The sequence below is a fragment of the Physcomitrium patens genome, chromosome 9 (assembly GCF_059467195.1).
Source record: "Physcomitrium patens ecotype Gransden chromosome 9, ASM5946719v1, whole genome shotgun sequence".
Lineage (NCBI taxonomy): Eukaryota > Viridiplantae > Streptophyta > Bryopsida > Funariales > Funariaceae > Physcomitrium > Physcomitrium patens.
The window spans coordinates 2,385,694-2,400,535 of NC_143418.1; the positions used below are offsets into that span (position 1 = coordinate 2,385,694).

Consider the following 14,842-nt stretch of genomic DNA (forward strand, 5'->3'; position numbering starts at 1 on the left):
GGATTCTTAAGGTTTACAAATTTACAATAATATTATAAAGAAACTATATATATGCATATATAAATATATATAAAAAAAAAACTGAGAAAATATGAAATCAACACAACATTTGAGTTCAAAGAAGTTAATATCAACACGGTTCCAAAAATAATCCCAATAGTAACAGTTGAATAAAGAACAAATACTTCACATTTTCACCTGTAAACGCCATGTATGTATATTTTACTTTATAGACTTTAAATTTTGAAGCATGAAAAGGCCTTGAGAGCAGCTCCAACACATGTCGTATTAGCGAGACTTCTATTGCAAAAAGTGGCGCCAAAAAGTCTGAATTAAGCGCTTTTTCAAGTTTAACATTCCTCATAAGCTCCGACCAGTGGGTGCCGTTCACACGGGCACTTCCGCGATTCCTCGTTGGAGCATGGACGAACGAGAATTGGAGGAGAAACCATTTCCGTCGGCGGCTTCTTCTCTTCTGTCCTTGTCCTATCTGATATGTCGCCAACGCCGAGCTGAGGGTCTTGTTGTTTTGTAGCTATCTTGTTATTTTGTAGTTATCACTGCGCACAATCCGCACTTGCTCCATCCACTGCAGTGCTTTTTCAGTTCCTTTGTCGTGTGGACGCGAGGCCTATCTCGGAGCTGAGCTATCGGATTTGACGCTCACGACAGTTTTTCGATACAAGTTTGGATGATGGTGATAGAGGGGGATTAACAATCCCGAGCGTGTTTTTGTCTGCTGGTATGCTCCATTGGCACCCTCAGTTTTGGCTCTGTCGAATGACATAATTGGTAACTTTTTCACTGCCTTTTATCGGTGCGTTCGTTGCGTCTCAGACATGCCTCAAGTCGGAAGTTGAGACGTCTTTGAATATAGTAATATATTTGAGCAACTCTAGGGTACGTTCTTGAAGAAGGAGGCGAAGGAGATTAGAAGTGAATCATGATAGAGGTTATTCGCGGTTGGACGTGAGGTGATGATGGCTGTGGTTGAGTCTGTGTTTTTCACAATTGTGCACCTGATGTGTAGTGTTTGAGGTAGTGCGGACGGCAGTCGGAAACGTCTAAATCTAACACGAGTTTGATTTTGGTGGTGTATCACAGGTTCAATTCTTTCCATCTAAAGTAGGAAAATATTGCGGGATTTTTCTTGCAAGAAGTATATTGGAGGTTGCCTTGCATACAAACTTGCTCAGGTAAGTATGGAATTGTGTGTCGCATTTTAGGAGCCTAGTATGAATGGAGATTTGAGTTTAAATTTAGGCTAATACATTCCGGTGTGTTGTAATTGACCACTGTGAGGCACTCTACCCGTCAGTTTTCTGTAGTAGTAGATCGCGATAGCATTGCCGGCGTTGGGTTTTAGTGGTAAATAAGCTCGATTTTGGGATCTTGGAGCCCGTGGTGCGCCAGACTCTTTTGCGCGGGAAGGTCGTATTTAACTGTTTACCGGATGTGTTGAGGACGAGGACCGGGTATGCGGGCAGTGCTTTCAAGAATAATTGTCACTGATTTCCAGCTTCTGACGATATTACATGGTGTGGTCATTAGGGTTCGGTGTTGAGGCTTAAAGGGCTATGAACTCTGGATTCATGAAGAGGCTCACAGTCTACCGGACAGTCTTCAGTGAATCCGTAGAAGTTCACGCACATTCCATCCGAACGCCTCCTTTTGTTATTATTCATAGGCGACAAGCGGTCAATGTGACGCCTCCAAGGGTCATTCCTTTGTCAGCAAACATTCCTCGAGTTTTAATGGTATCTAGAGGGTCTCCTACGTTGCCAACAACAGTTGGTGGGAACACAAATGGACTCTTTGTGGTGAATACTGGAGATGATCGAGGAAATTCGAGGGTACTAGAAGGACCTGTTGGTACGGAAGATGTTTCTAGTGAACTGAAGCAAACTAATGAGGAGTACTCTGTCTGTGATGCAGCTATTTCAGCCTACAAAGAAGAGTTTAACAAGAATGCGATGGAAGGGCCTTACAAAACAGTAAATATGATTGAAGCACATTCGGACAAGGATGGCAAAGAAAAGGGAACGTATGCAAGTGTAAGCGATTTCGAAAAAAGTACAGGGAAGGTCGAGGGTGTTGGGAAATCGGTAGGCAATGCCGATGAGGACGCAGTGGGCAAGACGGAGAAGATGGGCACTTTGGCTGGCAAATTTGAAGGAAAGGGTGTAGGTAAGACAGAGGCGACTAAAGGTGAAACCATTGGAAAAACTGAGAATGACAATGTGGGGAAGCTTGATAAGAGTATTGAGACAGGAAAGGTTGTAGGGAAAGCTGAAGGAGATGTGGGCAAGGTAACAGGAAAGGTTGTAGGGAAAGTTGAAGGAGATATGGGCAAGGTAACTGGAAATGTTGTAGGGAAAGCTGAAGGAGATGTGGGCAAGGTAACTGGAAAAGCAATAGGTAAAGGCGAAGATGTGGGTAAGGTCTCTGGAAAAGGAGGTAAAGTTGAAGAGGGCGGGATTGAAAAGGCTTCTCATAAATTCGTTGGGAAAGATGAAGGAAGCAGCGTTGGGAAAGCTTCTGAGAAGAATCCTGGCTACGAGGTTGGGAAAGCGGGGAATAAAATTCAGAATCAAACTACGGAGAAGATTTCTAGCACAGATGATAGTAAGTTCTTCGCTTTTACCGGTGTCTAGAAGTGCTCCCGGTCCTGATTTGTGCACTATGCTAATAATAATGCTTTACTGAATGATCAAGCTACTCCATTCATTATATTAATTTTTGATATGCGATGTGGTTGTGATCAGATTCCAAGCAGTATGTAATTGCTGTTGCTGGGAAATCAGATATGGGGTTCAGTTATGCAGAAAATCTTACTGGTACTGCCGGATGCTTGAAGCTCCCCGAAGGATCTACTTTAGTAGTATACGAGAAGGGTGAATCAAATGAAGATGGATTTCGAGTGGATGTCTTTATGGACCAGCTTATGACTCGTCGTTTTGGAATGTTTCTACTTTATGCTCGCCAACTGCCCTCTACTCATACACTGCTGTCTCAGTACGTTTCCGCGCAGGACTATTTCGTTGTGCATGCCTACGGAATTGAAGCTTTAAATTCACTGTTCAATGACTCAAGAGTTTGCTGCCAAGTACGAGTGTCTTTGCTGTTTTCATTGAGAATCATATGATTGATGGTGTCATCCATCAAACTGTTGTGAATCACGGTCGTTGGCCTACAATGCTCCTGCCCGAGACGGGCCTCACAAGTATTCATGGTGGTTGACAGGAACTTTAAAACACTGCCTGTGGGGACAGTAAGTGTTGCTGATATTCAATTTCAGGGAAAAGGTGAGACGTAGAACCGTAGAGTTATTTTGTTGCTTATGTTTTGTTCATCTATATATATTTATATATATAAACTTAGCTCTAGCTAACCTCTTAGCTTAACATATGGGACGTGTTGAATTGGCGCATCTACAGGTCGTGCTGGCAATTCATGGGAGTCCCCCAAGGGCTGCCTCATGTTCTCCTTCACTGTTCAGATGACAGACGGACGTGCAGTTCCGTTTTTGCAATATGTGGTATCGCTCGCGGTTATCCAGGGTATCGAAAGCCTCTGCATAAGCAAAGTACGTGTACATCTCCTTGCGGTTCTTATGTCATAATTGTCGTTCACTCTTTGCTTATTTGAATTTGAAAATTAGTTGTCATTAAGCTTGGACATGACTTGATTATTTAAAGTAAGTCTTCTGAATGGTAAAGCTCCGTAATATCATGGTTTGAACCGATTTCTGTAAGGACTAATTTTCAAGGATGTTGTCACACCGCTAAACACGAAGGAACATCAGTATCTTCCAGGTAGCTGCACACAATAGTCTCGCGCATGTAATTGCAAACCTTGTCTAAAGATGGAACATGGAGACTCGGTCAGTAATTTGCTTCCTTTTCGCAGGGTTTTAATGCACCGGAAGTGAGAATTAAGTGGCCAAATGACCTGTATGCTAAAGGGCTTAAAGTTGGCGGAGTCCTTTGTACGTCAACTTACAGCTCAAAAAAGTTCAATATTGTGGTTGGTAAGCATGATATCGGATCTTTTCTTGGTATTTGATGTTCCTGAAGGAGTCAGAAATGTACAAGACAGGGTACGAAAGAACTTTGTGATTACGAGAACCCAAGCATGGAAACACTGAGAATTGCGATTTATCACGTTTGTTCGTGAAAATGTTATCTCTTTGTATGTAGCGGTATTTAAAAGATGTGGCTCAATAATTACAATGAATCATCTCTAATATGCTGGCTCGTTCCTGTGCAATTTTTCGAACGAGAGTTTAGGAGTAGGATTGAATGTGGGCAACAAACAGCCTACGACTTGTTTGAATGCTTTGCTAGAAGAAATTAACGAGGAAGCACCTTCCTTGCCAAGAGATGAGTTGCTGGCTGCTATCATCAGCAAGTTTGAGGATCTTTTTGATGTATTCCTCTCTAAAGGTGATCTGAAACATTTATCCCAATATCTGCTGAGGCTGTTGTAGTGCAAGGCGTTACATAGCTGTCCAAAGCAAAAATCTACTAAGAACATCCTTTCACATTGATAATCAATTTTTTTTTCAACCATTGTTTAGCTTTGATTTAAAAAATACTAGATTGCAAATTAATGATGTGTTAAGCTTTAAAAAGTCATTTCATCTAAGCTCATTATAATGAACGAGTTTCGATTTTATTGTCTGTAACATGTGTATCGATTCAAGGGTTATTATTTCTAGAGATTTTCAATTGATCCGTCAAACCAAGTGCGGTAAGCCATGGACTTTGAATTTTCTGTTAACTTATCTAACTCACAACTTTGCAGGCTTTTATGCTCTAGAAAGCGAATACTACAAGCGATGGCTGCACAGGTGTGACGCTCGGTTTAACCTTCCATCCATAGTTGCACAATGAGATGAAATTTGTATGGGTAATTTTCGCTCATGATATCTTACTTTTAAATGCTTTCTTGCCACAGCGGTCAAACTGTAGTGCTCGAGGAGATTGAGGAAGGCAGTTCTGAAGTATCACATGTCCCTCTTAAAATTCAGGTAAGCACTTGCATGTGTATCTTACAGATTGAATGTTGATGGTGATTTGGAATTCTTTTTTGTTTGATTTGGTCTAGTTATAAATATCTTCATTCTCTATTCTTGTTTTCAGGGGTTGACACCAGCAGGCTACTTGCGAGCTGTAGATGATGCATCAGAGACATATGAACTTCATCCAGACGGAAACAGGTAAAAGGGCACACGAATTAGAACCACGTGAAAGAATTTTGGAGTTCGTTCTTCAGCATTTCAGACTTCTTTTGCTCTGAGTGTTCTTTGTTAATAGGTATGTTTTGACAATGGTTGGTGACCCGTGGGGCTTTCTTGAGCTTTTGAAGCTTAAATATTTCTTTGCAACTTCTTGCAGTTTTGACTTCCTGAAAGGCCTCGTGAGAAAGAAGATGTGAATTACGTATTGATTTCCTTCTGCGAACCAACTCTCAATCTGGGACATATATAGATTCCCCATTGTGCAAAGCTTTTTCGTCCTCAGTGAAGTCAGTGGAGGATCGCCTGGTCATCAAGCGCTTAGTCAAGTGTGATCTGTCGATACCATTATGTAGGACATCTCGTACTACTATCTGTTATGTATTTCAGGTGCTTGCTTCCCGGAGGAAAAGCACGGTAAGCTTTATTGTGATAATGTACACGTGTCAATATGAGGAAGCCTTTTGAGATGGCGAACCCTATACCGAGTGAGACCAATTGAGAGAAATATATCACCATTTTCTGTAGTTTTTTTGCAGATGCATAGTTGTGTCCCACTTGTTCAGAAATTTCATGTTGTACAATTGGATGTTGTATTACCTGAAAATGTTGTAGTGCACATATTTTTCAATAAAACGCATGCTGTTGGCTTGGAGGAGATGGTCAATAAGCACTGAATACCAAGTTCTATTTTCCTTCGAGCGAGTAGGAATGTTAGAGCACTGAGATGTTGCACACTTTTAATTGGAACCCTTGTCGAGTCAGCTTGTCATTTAACACTTTTTTTAAGAAATGAAAGCATTGAAGGTTGTCTCCAGAGGAAATCAAGAGGTAAATATCATTCTTCACTGGATCTCTTGCATTTTCTTTTTCATACCATGATTCATGAACAATTAAAGAAGTTGGATCGACTCCAATCGGACAATCCACCTTGCCAGAGTTGCAATACGCATCTGCATAGATCAAGAAGCGTCATCATATCGAAATTCCTGTGTGATTTTATAACGATTACAAATTCTTGTCACCATAACTAGGAGCTCAGATCTGATGTTGGAACTTCAGATCTAACTAATCAACTCGATTCCTTCTAACGGACAGTCTTACAATGGCACTGCCACCTTGCACGAACGCCGACTTCCACTTCGAGTGCTACTGGAAATTCCGTTCAAGATGAGGAGATTGCTTGCGACGTTATCTGTCAACGATGTGGAGCGAACACTTCACTTGGGAATCAAAACCAAGTCGAACATCCCTTCTTCATCTCTGCGGTGACAGTAGTAAATTTCCTCCCCCCCGTAAGCATTTATCTAGATTCACCGAGCAGGGGTAAAAGGGTTGACCCGTTATGCCAGTTAGTGCATGGAACTTGCAGGTGCCGAAAAATTTGGGCCCCAAAGGTTTGCAGACTTTTGTCTGAATGCGTCTCACCACAGACGCTTGTTCGCCTGCGCGCCCAGTTCCAATACTTTCGGGAGGTCGCTCGGTGCAATATTAGGATCCGTACGTCGTTTGCGTTCATTTCTAACTCTGCAGATGCTATCCAAATGGCGCAGCGATCGGTTCCCTTTTGGGGCCGTCTAGCATCGTCCAGTATGTACAACTGTATCTACCATCTCGGCCTTCACAGCTAGGTACACTGAATTGAGGTCGTCTGATACGACTCTTCGGATTTTTTTCGTCCTGTCGACATTGAAACAACCTCCTGTCGTTATTCTTCTAGAGACCCGATTGGTTTGCTAGACTAAGCTAGAATGGTTGCAGGTGAGTAGTCGATCAGGCGAAGGTGAGAACCTGATGTAGGTCCAAGCAGGTACGGTGCTGCGGACGAGTCTGTTGATACACGACTTGCGTCATTGAGCTGTTTTGAGAGTTCGGAAGTCCAAAGTTGGTTGTTCGGGTCTGTCGACTGTCGTGTCCGGTTGCTTGCAGCGACAGTGGGATAACAGTGGAAACATGAGCTTAGAGTTCGATTTGCTTAGCTTGGGTGTAGCGGAAATCGTGACCACCAGGTTTAGATTTAGGTGGATTGTGAATGCCGACAATCTCGTTGCCGACTTCGGAAATTTCACCCACTCGCCCAAACCTGATGAGAAGTTGCGGCGTCGGTGTATCCATAGTGTGTTTGTATTCAAATAGTTGCGCTTGTTGCATGTGAGCGATTAATAGGCCATCCAGGTCAAGTTTAGTTTGATATCTACTCCTGGTTAGGTGATTTAAAGCGCCGTGGTCACTACTCATTCTTCCTAGTCTTCCTCTCAATATAAGTGTGCAACTTATATTAGTTGCACACTTTACAAGCATAAACTTTCACGTCTACAACTTGCAGCGCTCCTACAACTGTACCAAACAAATTGGCTTCATGGCATTTATGAGCAGGTGGTGTAGTATGTTAATTGTGTAGTCCGCTTACTAACTCTATGTCTCATCAGGTGCCACTAATGGTCTTTGGAAAGCAGGATCGACGTGCCAATGTAGATTGAAGCTATTGTTTCTGGATCGTCTGGATAATTGGAGGAGCAGACCTACTTGTGCAGGTCCAATTCTCCGTAAAAGAATAGATCAGGAATGCGCCATGGGACAAGGGTCGGGTGGAATGCTTTAAACAGGGCAGGGTCATGTAATTCGCAGTGGAAGTTTCGTAGCCCGAGGCAGAGAAAGTCGACCGTGCATTGGGGTCATGTTAGAAATGGCGGACATGCACTCCACTAGTATTGGTAGGAAAGGGGTGCCAGGAAGAGATGTGCAAGCAAGCTCCTCTTGGAAGGAGAGGAGACAGTGCGAATGCAGATTGAACAGGCTTTTGTTACTCGTTGTGGCATTGCTAGCTGCAGCATCATTCAATGTGTGTTTGGCACAGAGCTTCAACGATGCCGTCGCATACTTAGATAATGCTGAGAAAGAGGTCATGAGAGTTGCCGCAAAAGCCACCGAAAATTTTGCCAACACTTGTGGTATATTTCTCACCCATCTGGACAGTCGTGCTTTTGTGATCCAAGATTGTGATGAAGCAAAAAACTAATTTTTCCACTATTATTTTGCCCTCAGCTGGCACAATCTCCTTCTATGCTACATTGAATAGTTCCCTTCGTTTGTTTTAGATTCCTTTAATAGTTGAAATCACACACCTCAACGTTAGCTTAAGTGTTTTCAGTTTCAGTTTTTATTTTTAGCTTTCACTAAAATAAAATCAAGCAGGTTTGCATCGCTACTTCTCTAGTGCCTGTCAACTGTTAACCAGTGGGATTGCTTTGCAAATTCTAGCAGGTTGTATCCGTCGGGATTGTTTCATTTGAAGAAGTTTTCTACTAGTAGCCACCACTAGTAAAAGAATCATGAAAAAAAAGTCTGAATGCATGTGTTGCAGGCTTGGTGGCTTCCTGTGGAGAGAGCTGCTCAAGACAGTCGTGCGAACCATTGGAAGGGGACCTCGACTTGTTGACGTGCAAAAATGTTGCGCTCAATCCAACTTGTATTGATTTCAAAGGCAATCGTGGATGTTCACAGCTGCGAGTTACTCTCTCTAAGAGTTACGTGAGGTATTTTACCGATCCATCAGTGTCAATGGGCTCGAACAAGTCTGGAATGAGGGTTTGGTTCTCAGAGCCATTACTGCAGAATAAGTTCTTTATGCACTTAGACACAGCTTGAATATACCCAAAAAAAAAAGTGTAGGGATTTATAATTTTCTCAGCATTATGCAGATTTCAGAAACTTGGCTAGTGTGACCTGACTTGTAACTTGTAACTGACAGAGTTCCCACTCCACTCAATGTAACTCTGACAACTGCAGCCAACACACAATCTGCAGTCAGAGGATGCTCGATCCCCTTTTTATGGAAATTTCAAAAAATAACAACGCAAGCAACCTCACTTCGTGGTTCTACCTTGGATCAGTAGAAGGGTTGCAGCGTTCATTTCCTGGTCGAGTAAGCTGTGAGCTTGCCCTTACTACAAAAGAATTTTAGAAAACCTAGCATTTGGGTGCTTGTTCGATTTGTTTTTGACTGGAGCATTTAACCAAAAAGTCAGTGACAAAGAATGAAACGATGTAAACTATCCCGTTTTTAAGGAGGTGAACACACTGTCAACGAAAGCATGTTGTAGTATGTTATAACTTTGACAATAATGACCGTATTAGTTCGGATGTGATTTTTGATCGTGTTGCAGGATGTGTCACGGACGAGTTGCACATTTGAGCCCAGAAAGCGTCCGTGGTGAGTCTGATAGGTTTCCCGTAGAACGTTTTGTTAAGAGAATCAGGGTCATCACTGTTCCGGTTGTCCTACATAGGTCATATTTTTTGATCTATCATGGCGTTCGTGTGTTTACAGGTACATGGGTGCAACAGCCGTAACGAAGGATCTTGTCATTCTTTTAGATAAAGGAAACTCGATGGGCGGTGCTTTACCTGGTGATATTTTAATTTCTAGAGATGTCACAAAGTTTAATGCAGCTGTAAACATCGTCAAGGATCATCTGGATGCCCTGACGTATGGTGATCGTGTATCAGTTCTTTCATTCTCACGCAAGCGCGACTTGGTGTACAAGACAGTAAGTGTGCTGAGGTTAAACAAGCAGGCTCAAGGGTTTACGTATCTTGTTTTTGTTGTTATTGATGTTTGCTGTTTTTTCTTATCCTGCATTCTCAGTTCTGATGGGAAAAGATGTGGACTCAATAAGATAAAACTGTATTGTAGATAAAAATGAGTGGAAGCTTTGCATTGTGTGCTGATATCCTCGAATGGATCGCAGATGGTGGCCAATGGTATGCCTTCCTACTCACAGCCCTTGAAAGACGAGCTAGATAGATTGTCTGTGAATGCCAGGCAAGGGGTTCCCGATCTTTTATCACGGATTCTAAGAGTCAATGAAACCTATTCTCGCAGACCCAGATCTCAAGTTCTTAAAATCATGTTCGTCATTACAGACGGGCGGTTTGCTGATGAAACCATACTGCCTGAGTTAAGCCCAGCCCTTCAACAATTGAGGTCACAAAACGTTTTGTCATTGTTCTACAGCTTCGATCGCAGTGATCCTGCCAAGGCTGTTTTATCCAGTATAGCTTGCAATGTGAGTGGCGTATACGAGCGCAATGAAAATACGGTCCAGAATCCTCTTTGGACCCTGAGGTCTTACTTTGGAATCATAGCTCAATGGCGCTTGAAGGCTGTTGCCTACAGGCCTTACTGGATTAAGCCCTATAGAGATAGTGGTAGCCTCGAAGACGTTATAACTGTTGCTTACCCCGTCTTTGCGCCAGATAACTACACACTTATTGGGGTAGTTGGTTCCGATGTTATCATAAACGAGTTGGGCTCCATGGCCACTGCTGGCTTTTCTTCTGCATTGGTTGGACGACCCACTGATGATTCCATCTCTGTTACTCCTGAACCCCTCCCTCGCAATGTAAGTCTCACATGACTCCTCTAAACCTGGCTGCTTCATTTACATTATAAGAATGGTCATAGCTGTGTTTCTCTTGGTTGCAGTATTTCAGGACCCTCCTACATTGCAATGATAAATTTTGAACGTCCATTTCTTGTGGAGGATTCTTGCAGGTGCAGTTATCGACCTTGAACACGTGCTCCACTGTTGTAGCTCCTGCTAATCCTCTATGCGTCTCTAATGACACCAGCGGCGTTTCAGTTGAAGAAAGTGTTTGTAATTGTCCTCCCACATGCAAAGCTCCACAGAGTAGCGACTCCAAGGCCTTAATATCAGTAGCTGTGATCGCTGGCGCAGCAAGCGGAGGTGGTGCTCTTGCCCTACTAGCCGCTGGTTTTTTAGTTGTGTATTGCTTCAGGCGTAGGTCCAAGGCTCGGAAGATAGAAAAACAGGTCTCTGTTGTAGCGACCAACGCTTCAAGCTCGGAGAAAACCCTAACTGCATATTTTCAGGGTGGAAAACTTTTGAAAGGGAGCACATCTAGGTTTTCTGAACCCCGGCCCAACTCAGTTGTCTCTGATTCTTCTTCACGGTACGAAAGAAATACGTTACTTTATACGATTGGGAGTTAAATTTTAAAGGGTCCTTTATGCTGCAAGGTGCATGTTGGTCTAGGTTTGATTACCTCTTAAGGGGATTACAAGGTCGGACAGTTTTGAAAGTTTCGTAAGTTCTCAGCTCATGATTTTTGAGTTGTCTTTTTTCCATGCTCACATTTTCGATACATGTGCCAATCATGTGCAGAAGGCGAAAAAGTTCTAAAGCTGCGGCTTGGCCTGTTAGAAATCAATCCGTCGGCAGAGACGTGGCGTGTTTCACAATGGAGGAGCTCGAGGAAGCAACCAACAACTGGTCAAAGGAAGCGCTCCTAGGTAAAGGCACCTGTGGCAGTGTCTACAAGGGAAGGCTACATGGCGTGATTCGGGCGATCAAAAGACCTGACACGAGTGAAGACGTTGCCAAGTCTACATTTGACAAGGAACTGGACCTGCTGTCCAAGTTGAACCACACGTGCCTGGTGCGTCTTATCGGCTACTGCGAAGATGAGCGTGTGCTTGTGTTCGAATACATGCAGAATGGCACTCTGGAAGACTGCCTCCACAAGAACCGCCTGGAGAGGGCTTTAAGCTGGAAAGAGAGGCTGAAAATCGCCGCAGGTGCTTCTAAAGGTCTAGAGTATTTGCACGAATACGCCACTACCATGATCATCCACGGTGATGTGAAGCCAGCCAACATCTTGTTAGACGAGAAGCTGGAGGCCCACATCGCGGACTTCGGGCTGTCTCTCTCCAGCCACGATCAGAATGTGTCAATGCTGTGGGCTTCGCGCATGGGGGGAACTCCGGGGTATTTCGACCCAGAGTACTCTTCCCTTGGTTCTTTCACGCCGAAGAGTGATGTCTACAGCTTTGGGGTCGTGCTTTTGAAAAAATTTAGTGGGCGGAAAGTGGTCCACGAGAGAAGGAACATCACGAGCTGGGCTGCTGAGATGTGTGAGCAAGATGTGGCGTTAATCTTAGACTCCAGCTTGGAGCCATCCCAGCGGGTAGACTCTATCCACCCGATCATTCGCCTGGCTTTACAGTGCGTGCAGACGGAGCACCGATATCGTCCGAAAATGAAAGATGTGGCTGCCAAGTTTAGCAGCGCGGTTGCAGACTGGAATAAGTTTGAGTGGGAGGCTTCGTCGACTGTTAGAAATCATCCCAGTCGGAGGCAGCATCCTCAGTACGGGACTTTTTCCCATCCTTCAGACGGATTCGAAGGAGAATTATATGTACCATAACTTCTAAACAGCAGCCCTGCGGAATCATGCCGCCAAGTCCTCGATAGATTCGGCCCGTAATTCATCTGATCTGCCATTCGCAGAATTCTAGAGTGTGTTGCCTTTGGGTCTTGGAAGCTTTCATAGCTGCCAACTGCTGTGCATGTGTGCACAATTTTCGCTAGGCAGCGTGTAATTTTACCGCCTCAGACGCAGCCCATCTGTGACTTAAACATTCAAGTCATCGTCGCTGAAATGAGTACCTCACCTCCCCTCGTGCGGCTATGGGCAGATGATCAGCCCTTCCTTCTCTCTACACAGCTGAAAAACTAGCAACTAGTTCTATCTGAACTTCAATCGGTTGATTGTAGTCCTTACGATTCAGTTTCTTTAGAATCTGTTCGGGCACCGACTTCATTCCTTCTAGAGATAAACCAGCTAGTCTCTGATTGTTTGAGCACTACCTTCATAGGGATGATCATGGTGCTCACTTGTTCATGCAAATATTCTAGATCATCCTCTCGTTGTGTGCTATGTCCTTGAGGGCAGACTTTGGGAATTATCTGTAGTTGTGTGGTGGCGTATTTGTAATATATATATATATATATATAAATGTGTAGTTGGAGGTGTGTTTTTGTCAGGCACCCACAAGTGGAAAAGATCAAAACTCATCATAAAGAGAAAGAAATGTTTTTCTGATTTCACTAAGTTTGGAGATTTTGGGTTTAATCAAAAACTCTACAACCGTCAACCCTAATTTTTTGTGGATTAAATTTCAATAGTTGAGTTCCAAGATCTTACAATCTGTACTTTACATCTATGTAGAGTTCACTCAAGTGTTCTTATTTTGTACATTTGAGGTAAATCACTCTAAGATTATATTTGCCCATTGAAAAATTTTGGCATTATTTGAAAAAAAATTGTAAACATAAAAAAATACCTTTGTCTTTGTGTTATAAACAAAGTCTGTCTAATAAGAAGATTTTTTTTAAAAAAATATTTGTTTCTTAAAGATATATAAATATGAAGATTATAGACTAATTTTGAGATATAAATATTTTTTTAAAGATTAAGTAGATAATATATATATATATATATATATACATGTCTTTAGAATATAATCAATATTCACAAATAAAATGAAATAACATAAATACAAAAAATGTATAATAGAAAGAAAAACAAGAGAGGAAAGAAACAAAAAAGAAAGAAAACAAGAGAGAATTGCGAATTGTACATAAATCACTACAAGAAATGATAACACACTTTTTTTTGGTCTTACAAAGCATATCAATAGTTAATCATAAAAGTCTTTTAACATTAATTCGCATTGGAACAATATTGTTTGAGGTTTTTGAAGAACTAAAGCATATTAGATTATTTCAACTTATTAATGGTTATGAAAAGGTTAGATAATTTGAACAATATATCAAAAGTGGTGTATTTTAAGATGTTGCTTGTGCATGACAGGATAGCAATTTAATTAAAGTTGCAATATTATTTTAGAGATAGAAAAGAAATTCATTTCCAAGTAGTGATTGAATAATTAGACAACAATGAAGTGGTGTTGTTATTAGGTCTTTGACCAACTTGAATATTGTTTTTAGTCTTAACTAAGCTAGCTTATATATTATGTGATGTTTTGGATTTGGTAGAAGTAAGTTTAAAAACAAATAAATAATACTAACTTTATAAGTGTAATATATTTTTAAATTGGTACTTAATAACCACTACTAAGATTTTAGACTTATTAAACAAATTTATGGTAATAAAGTAATAGTTTAAATAATTAAAAAATTGTTAATTTTTTTTATTGTGTTCTATTCACAATTAGTACAAACCATATAAAGAAATAATTCTAATATTTAAGACTTGTAATTTTTCAACTATTTCAAACACAATAGTGTCACAAAATGGTTGTAACACATCCTATTAGGTTGAATTCACAGTTGCCTTTTCATAAAGTCATCTGAGTGTTAAAAATAAAGTCATTATCCTGTCTCAAGATTTTCAGTTTTGAAACAAATAGAAAAAATGATAATAATAATAATAATAATAATGAATACATCACATATAAACAAGAGATCTAATTTAAATTAATATTTGGATAAAAAAATTGTTACCAATAGGGCATATACACATCACATCAATTTGCACTGATTATAATGGCTTTTCTTTTTCCAACAAAGCACAACTTCCATGAAGAGTTTAACACGAATGGCACAAGAATACATGAATATTTGTTCCTTATAAATTTTACACTGGTTACATGTCCACAATAGTCCATCTAACAAGTTTTGGTGGTGATGTACCATTTACAGATGTATGAATCAATTTTAGAGTGGTTTAGTATACAAGCCACAATGTTGACATCAGCGACATTACAAGGTAATA

General features: G+C 41.4%; 2 protein-coding genes across 5 annotated transcripts; both read left to right on the forward strand.

Moving 5' to 3' along the window:
• The first annotated feature begins 515 nt into the window (after positions 1 to 515).
• LOC112286816 (biotin--protein ligase 2) lies at positions 516 to 5,894 on the forward strand. Of its 4 annotated transcripts, none has more exons than XM_024529116.3 (12): positions 516 to 742; positions 1,105 to 1,196; positions 1,936 to 2,625; positions 2,766 to 3,015; positions 3,244 to 3,305; positions 3,438 to 3,586; positions 3,910 to 4,030; positions 4,290 to 4,445; positions 4,807 to 4,852; positions 4,960 to 5,032; positions 5,145 to 5,221; positions 5,400 to 5,894. In XM_024529116.3, the coding sequence occupies exons 3-12, from the start codon at positions 1,974 to 1,976 to the stop codon at positions 5,437 to 5,439; spliced, it is 1,626 nt and encodes a 541-aa protein (XP_024384884.1). In that variant the 5' UTR covers positions 516 to 742; positions 1,105 to 1,196; positions 1,936 to 1,973; the 3' UTR covers positions 5,440 to 5,894. The 4 variants fall into 4 exon arrangements, with proteins under 4 accessions (XP_024384884.1, XP_024384886.1, XP_024384885.1 ...); XM_024529118.2 differs by having other exon boundaries at positions 654 to 792; XM_024529117.3 differs by lacking the exon at positions 516 to 742 and adding an exon at positions 843 to 974.
• Positions 5,895 to 9,019: 3,125 nt separating this feature from the next.
• Positions 9,020 to 12,964, forward strand: LOC112286480 (uncharacterized). Its single transcript, XM_024528391.3, has 6 exons — positions 9,020 to 9,164; positions 9,406 to 9,452; positions 9,570 to 9,789; positions 9,991 to 10,644; positions 10,797 to 11,215; positions 11,428 to 12,964. Exons 1-6 carry the CDS (start codon positions 9,054 to 9,056, stop codon positions 12,467 to 12,469), a joined length of 2,493 nt encoding a protein of 830 aa, XP_024384159.1. The 5' UTR covers positions 9,020 to 9,053; the 3' UTR covers positions 12,470 to 12,964.
• The last annotated feature ends 1,878 nt before the right edge of the window (positions 12,965 to 14,842 follow it).

Coding starts and splice junctions, on each gene's coding strand:
- LOC112286816 (XM_024529116.3), top strand. CDS start 1,974: ATGGAAGGGCCTTACAAAACAGTAAATATGATTGAAGCACATTCGGAC. Junction 3,016..3,243: donor ACTCATACACTGCTGTCTCA/GTACGTTTCCGC, acceptor GGTGGTTGACAG/GAACTTTAAAACACTGCCTG. Junction 4,031..4,289: donor AAAGTTCAATATTGTGGTTG/GTAAGCATGATA, acceptor ACGAGAGTTTAG/GAGTAGGATTGAATGTGGGC.
- LOC112286480 (XM_024528391.3), top strand. CDS start 9,054: ATGCTCGATCCCCTTTTTATGGAAATTTCAAAAAATAACAACGCAAGC. Junction 9,453..9,569: donor GAGCCCAGAAAGCGTCCGTG/GTGAGTCTGATA, acceptor GTGTGTTTACAG/GTACATGGGTGCAACAGCCG. Junction 9,790..9,990: donor GCGACTTGGTGTACAAGACA/GTAAGTGTGCTG, acceptor AATGGATCGCAG/ATGGTGGCCAATGGTATGCC.